We start from the raw sequence: 7,111 nt of genomic DNA on the forward strand, positions 1-7,111 counted from the left end.
AGCCAGTCAGTAAAAAAAATGATTGAAAAAATGTTTTATGAAAAACATTTTTAAAAACGTTAAAAATAATGGATTAAGTAATTTTTTATTCATTAAAACAAAACGTTTTATTTTAATGTTTGAAACAATCATTTCTTTAAAGTTTGAAAAGCTATATTAATTAAGAAACTCTCTAGTTTAGAAATTTTCAATTTCTAACCTCTATAGAGTTTCTCATTAATATCTAATATAGCTTTTTTTTATTCTTATCATTTTTGAAAACGTTTTTTAAATGTTAAATGAGCATTTAAAAAACATTTTTTTAAATGATAAGAATAATAGATTAAATGATAATTTTTTCATTAAAAAATGTTTATTTTAACGTTTGAAAGGAGATGCTATATGCGCGTTTGAAACAGATTTGTTAACAATCAGCAAACATATTTTTAAAATATTTTTGAAAACATTTGAAGAAATTGTTAATATATTTGATTAATATTCATTTATTATTATATTCGTAATATAGAATAACACTTGTCTATTATAGATAATCTTTAATATATCATATTTTTATTCATTTAATTATTACCTGCTGCCTATACTGTTTATTATTATTTATCTCTAATATCGTGTTTGAGTCGTGAGGTTATATAGCGCTCAATAAGCAACCCAGTGAGAAATGACAATGAAATCGACATCAATTTGATGTCGATTTTATTATCATTTCTTAATTACACACTGGGAATGGAGTGATTTATAAATTGTAAAGAATAATAGGAATTATAATAGTATAATTACTATAATATATATAATAACTATAAGTCGTATCCACTATGTCGATCGTATCGATTAACATTTATCATAATATACCTGTATAATGCAATAAAATCTAATATATTATTTTCCTTTGTTGCTAATCCTAGTCCAATGTCCGAGTTCTCGAACTGAGAAACAATTTTTGATGATGCACCGAATGAATCGAATGCACATGAATGAACCGAGCCAATCAACTTGCAGTTTTTACGGAATCACAGAAAGTTGATTGACTATATACATTTCTCAATTCGAGAACTCGGATGGAGTTCTAGCACCGTAGACATTGGGCTTTAAGCTCCCCCCGCCCCCCAAAAAAAGGATAAAAAGATTCGGTGCGGTTAGAATAATCTAGTAACTGCTAATTGTTTAATTCAGAATTGCCCTTTTTTATGTATAAAATTGTCGCTGTTTAGCCTTTTTTGCCACAAAAGTTATCACGTGATCTCTCACGTCGCTGAACTGGCCAATTTGAGCAACTTGTGAAAATGTATTTTTAAAGTGCATTTTCAAGAATCGCTCGAATCAGTTATTTTAATGGCAAAAAGGCTCACGTGATCAAAATTGACGTCTGATATTCGTCAATTTTCGCCACGTGGTCCTTATTGTCGTCATTTGAGGCTCATGAAAATATCCCTTAAGACTGCCCCAATGGCGTAGGACGTAGAAGATAGAAGCGTTGAGATCTACACTTAGCTTGGTCTGCTTGGGTATGTTTTGCAGTATCAGCTGATGGACTTGATGAACTCTTCCGCATTGTGAAAAAAAGAAAGGAAAAACATAAGTGTGGAGTTCGTACCGTGGCAGTACGTCGTGTCGAGCCGTTAACGTTGTAATATGCCGACGTATAACGTTGCCATCGAGGTAACATCGCTGAACAACTCTTTCTGTTTTCTCAGCTCATCTTTATTAATCCGCTGTCATCGTCAGGGATATCAAGTTGTGTTTTGATTTGGTAAGTCTAGTTCGTAAATTCCCTCAAACAGTGTCGCGCTTTGTTAACGCGTGCCGTCACGCAGTGATATAACGTTACGCATTGTGCTTCGCATGTAACGCGTTAGCATGACGCTGCTGTTAAAAAATCGTAAAGCGTACACGCTGACAGATCATTCTCGAATGTACCAGAAATTCGTGATTTCACCGATCTGTTAAATCGTGGTTGCAGATTGGCTCATTGCTCAACGGGAGAGTAAGTGAGAGGGAAAGGAGAAGGAGAGAGGAAGAAGTAGAGAGAGAGATAGAGTGAGAGGTGAGCTGCAGTGTTATCGTAAATAAACATAAGTTTATATTGCGTACCTTCTTCATCATAGATCACGGGTTATTGCCGTCCGTTATTTTAAAGTAAGTGTGGAAGGCTGCAACGTCATCGGTTGCATCAACAAATTATTGTCATGAATATTCAAATTAACAATCAGTGAAACGTTAAACTGAATTAACATGACAGTGCTATTTGATACATAAATTGTTACATTACATTTTCATACATATATTCGTAGGTAAAGCTTTATATGTACTTTGACCTAGCAAGTTATTTTTAAAGCAATGTTCAAGACTGTATTGCTTAGCTCTCCATATTGTCTTTTAATATTTGGAAAATATACTGTGAATAACTAATGCAACAATGGTTACATAAAAATCATAGAAAATATTTAAATAATATTCTTCCCACATAACTGCCAGTGAGTTAATTCTACTTTAACCAGAACCAATTATTTCTGAGTCAATATTTTGTTGTGTAAGTTACACAAAAAATGACGTACATATGTATATATATGTATATATATCATATATACATAATCATCATATATATATGTATATATATATATAATATAAAAATTTCTTATCATTCTTTACTTTGAAAAATAAGTATTAGTTAATTTATTTACTCATTTTTTCATTGGTTTATTATTTTATTTACAGTAGCAAATATTTATCAAAACAAGGATATTTAAGCCAATATATGCCAGTATTCTTTTATTTATTTTTTGTTTTATTTACATTTAATTTAATCATATTTTCCTTTAATAAACCATAATATCTTAGAGCAATATTTTTGAATATTTTATTTAAAAATAATTTACTTTAATTTAATTTATAAAATAGAACAAAAGAATAAGTTTAATTATATTATAAGGTATTGAACATGCTTGTCTAATCAAAAGAACAGCAACAGATAAATTTTACTTTCTTCTAAAATCATTGTTGACTATTAGAGTAGGTCAAGTAATCTAGTATTTGGATAAGAAAAAATTTTAAGTAACCTAATACACACACACACACACACACACACAGTGAATATATTAAATCTGTCCTTTTTGATTAAACTAATGTACATACACTCGTCATATTTAAAATTGATATATATTTGAAATTTGACATAAGCGAGATAAAAAGTTTAAGTGTAGTCTAGTACAGTGACAAAAACAGGCCTAAGGAATATTTCTCTTATCAGCCTATAGTTTAAATATGTTTACAAACAAGTTAATTTGTATTGTATATATCAGCTTTTGTTTAATTTCTTTTTTAATTGTTTGTATAATATAATAAATTAACATATACTTATTTGTTACAGAATACTTAATATTTAAATAATCATGGGAGGTGCTGTAAGCTGTGGACAAGACAACGATGAATTAGTAGATAATTTACTAGGATCAGGATATATCAAGACGAAGAAGGTGGAACAAGTTTTTAGAGCTGTAGATAGAGCAAATTATGTTTTGCCTGAATATCGAGAAGGCGCTTACAAAGATTTAGCTTGGAAACATGACAATATACATTTATCAGCTCCCTGTATATATAGTGAAGTATTAGAAGGACTGAGTTTAGAACCTGGCTTAAGTTTCCTGAATCTTGGGTCGGGTACTGGTTATCTCAGTACAATGGCAGGATTGTTAATAAGTAAGAATTGCTGTTTCAAAAATATAATATCGAATATATTGTATATCCTTTGTATCCTTTTTAGAACAAGATGGAATAAATCATGGAATTGAATTGCACGAAGATTGTTTAAGTTATGCATACAAAAGATTGGAGGAATTCAAGGAATCGTCATTGGCTTTAAATGAGTTCGATTTCTGTGAACCTATATTTATACAAGGTAAGGCAATTATCTTCAATGTGTCTAGCAAGATAACAATGAATTTATATCAAACATTACATAATAATATATTCAACAGGAAATTGTCTTAGTCTCATACCTGGTAGACAGTACGACAGAGTATATTGTGGTGCAGCATGTCCTGAAAGTCACGAAGCATTTATTAAACAATTTGTACGTGTTGGAGGTATATTAGTAATGCCTTACAAAGATGAATTGCTACGTTTGCAAAGAGTGGATGAGAACACATGGTTGCAGAATACAATGCTTCCCGTATCGTTTGCGACTTTAGTTGTACCTCCGTCCTCGGAACACAATTTGTTTCATTTACGTATGTTTATATGTCAAAACATATATTTTACATTAATTCGACAATTTACGCTATTACAAGATTACACTATATTTTACACTATATTCGAAATTCTACATTACAGCGGAAAACAATCCATTATCTCTGCAAGAGCTGTGTCGTGGTAGGATTCGACATCATCTACGTCGCAATATCTTGTGCGAGCATCCTGAGCTCGAGACTATGAAGCCTATAGTACCAGAACATCAAAGACAGACTGAGCAACACGATACCCTCAGACGTTTTGTAATACCTATTTTTGACGAATCTGATGATTTTACCGATGATGAGCACGAACTTACTGGACGAGCGCGTTTCTTATTAAATGCTCGTCTTGCTGATGTTCAACCTGGAGAAGCTATCACGACGAGCTTACAATTGGTACGGGCGGTCGTACAACCAAATCAAAACGGTGAAGATAGTGGAGAGACTCAACGGGTTTCGAACTATACCCACGATAGTACTCGAGACATCGGTGTGAATACAGATTTCCCTGTACGTCAACAGAGACGGAAATCCAACGTAAGAAACATTGTTTCAAATATGAGTATGGATGATACGAGTGCGGGTCATAGTTCTTCTGTAGGCACAAATACGAACGACAACAACGGAGCAGAGGAGCGAAGTAAAAGAAACGCGGAAAAATCCAGCGTGGCTGCGTACTCCAACATGAGCGATAGCGACAGCGACAGTGACGGCGAGCAAGAGAACATTTTTATGCAACGCAAGAAAATTGCGAAGCGTGAAAAAACGGACAGCGGTATAGTGGATGATGCAAATTTCAGCAATGACGAAAGTAGTTCCAGTTCAAACACCAATCACTCTGATTCTGATATCACCGATACTACGGATGCGGGCGACGCAATGGACGTAGATTTACCCGAGATCGCGATTTTTAAATCGTGTAGCGACATGTGCTCTCGCACGTCGAAAGGTTCTAATACCGGCAAAAATGTAACTGTCGCGCATTATGTAGATAGCAAGGCGTTTGCCGTCTACATGAAGGAAAAGATAGGACAGTTACCGTTGCCTTTCTCAATAAAGTTGTATATGAATTATAACCGGAAATTATAAGCAAGTAATCGTTATACATTATTCTTATTTAAAGAAATACATACATTTTTATTACGCAACGAACTTACACTGTTTTTGTTTTTCTCGCGTATACGAGAGTTCGTTTAAACTTACGTAATTTGTACGAGTGCTCTATTTCCGAGTGATGTTTTCAAAATTAATTTCTATCGTGTCTCGTATCTTACGACGTTAGTTAATTGTCACTGATATACTGCAGTCTGTAGATAACGATGAATCAATTGACATACGACCTTTTGTCAGTGCTGAGTTATCTATTGTTCCTACATCCTGCAAAACTTTTCGTTTAATCTCCTTTGCATAATGAATAGAAATAAGATACAGAATTGTATATGTATAATTGGAATATTTAGGGATGAAATTATTAAAAAGATTAAAGTCTCATAATTTTATATATACGATCTTTTATTCATGTAATATCTCTCCTACGAAGTGTCTACGTCAAGATTAAATTTGATATCCTTTAAAGAGAGATTACTTTTCAAAATTCAACTTCACATTTTGAATGAATCGAGAGAAATAAAGAGATCGAAAGAAGATAAGATTGTAAAAAATAAAAACACTTCTGATCTCTAAAAGATTACGCTTTTGATATCAATTAGATCACAAGTATTGCAATCATGTCAGAAGTCTTCCACAGTTGTATTCCAAAATTAATTGCCAATGCTAAGAATCTATATGTAACATAAACTATAGATTTTCAGCTTCAACATAAACTATAGATTACTGACAGTAAATTTAGAACACACACAGCCTATATTACTTCATAATTGGCAGCACTAAGATTTGAATTGTTTGTCTTGAACTTGTTCTCAACAAATATTGACTATAGCCTGTTCTTTATCGCGCGAAGAATTCTGAAATAACGTTAATAATAACTTAAAATTAAGCAAATACATAGTTCAGATAATTATCGACAGACCTAAAGGATCGAGGAAAGGTAGGATTGTAAAAATAAGAAAATTTCTAATTCATTTTGGAGGATCATGCTTTTGATATTAATTAGGTCTGATATCACAAGCCGTGGTCTACATTGACCGTGTCAGCCGAATATTTATTTTGCAACTATTGAAAATTTTCTTCGCTATTGAGATAAGATTATTCCTTTCGATCTAAAAGTATACAATTCAATCAGTGTAAAGAAATCTTCAAACAGTTCCAAGATAAACATATTCAACCGAACGCGATCAATGCAAATCGCAACTTCTAACACCGGTTAATTTATATTTGACAGCGCCAAGATTTGAATTATTCATACTGAACTAGCCCCGATCGAACTCTGGCAATGGTACCAATACTTTCGGGTCAATACACATATAGGCCACGGATTAATCTTATGTGGAGTGCCTGCGAAGGTGGGTGGACGCCGCGGACACTCCAGACAGATCGGGGTTGATCGGGGTGGAGAGGAGACTAGTGCCAACAGCACTACACGTCCCGGCAGATCGCGCGACGTCGCGCATTTCGTGATAAGAGGGTGGCGGAGGGTGGACAAGGACAAGGGAGATCAGTATCAATGCGCACGACCTCGAGCGCAAGGTCGTGCTGGGATACATCGAGGTGTAGCGCTCGTTCACGCTATCTCATCGTCACCACATCGTCACTGCCATCGAATTTGCCAAGGGTTCCTCGAAAATACTATTGTAGTTCATAATGTAGTCGAGATATTCGAAATGCGTCGGACATCTCTTCAAGATTCGCGCTTTTGCGCGGTATTCGGTTCGCGGTTAAGCCTGACCGATCACAGCATCCCTGCAGTTTCTGCGCAACGGGATATC

At 34.0% G+C, this 7,111-nt stretch overlaps 1 protein-coding gene across 2 annotated transcripts; it reads left to right on the top strand.

Moving 5' to 3' along the window:
* Positions 1–1,589: 1,589 nt before the first annotated feature.
* LOC108776695 (protein-L-isoaspartate O-methyltransferase domain-containing protein 1) lies at positions 1,590–5,685 on the top strand. 2 transcript variants are annotated; one of them, XM_018543384.1, is made up of 6 exons: positions 1,590–1,747; positions 1,958–2,041; positions 3,365–3,693; positions 3,758–3,892; positions 3,972–4,223; positions 4,327–5,685. In XM_018543384.1, exons 3-6 carry the CDS (start codon positions 3,387–3,389, stop codon positions 5,313–5,315), a joined length of 1,683 nt encoding a protein of 560 aa, XP_018398886.1. In that variant the 5' UTR covers positions 1,590–1,747; positions 1,958–2,041; positions 3,365–3,386; the 3' UTR covers positions 5,316–5,685. The 2 variants fall into 2 exon arrangements, with proteins under 2 accessions (XP_018398886.1, XP_018398887.1); XM_018543385.1 differs by lacking the exon at positions 1,958–2,041.
* The last annotated feature ends 1,426 nt before the right edge of the window (positions 5,686–7,111 follow it).

The sequence above is a fragment of the Cyphomyrmex costatus genome, unplaced genomic scaffold, assembly GCF_001594065.2.
Source record: "Cyphomyrmex costatus isolate MS0001 unplaced genomic scaffold, Ccosl1.0 scaffold374, whole genome shotgun sequence".
Classification (NCBI taxonomy): Eukaryota; Metazoa; Arthropoda; class Insecta; order Hymenoptera; family Formicidae; genus Cyphomyrmex; species Cyphomyrmex costatus.

Coding starts and splice junctions, on each gene's coding strand:
- LOC108776695 (XM_018543384.1), top strand. CDS start 3,387: ATGGGAGGTGCTGTAAGCTGTGGACAAGACAACGATGAATTAGTAGAT. Junction 3,893..3,971: donor TGAACCTATATTTATACAAG/GTAAGGCAATTA, acceptor TATATTCAACAG/GAAATTGTCTTAGTCTCATA. Junction 4,224..4,326: donor ACACAATTTGTTTCATTTAC/GTATGTTTATAT, acceptor TCTACATTACAG/CGGAAAACAATCCATTATCT.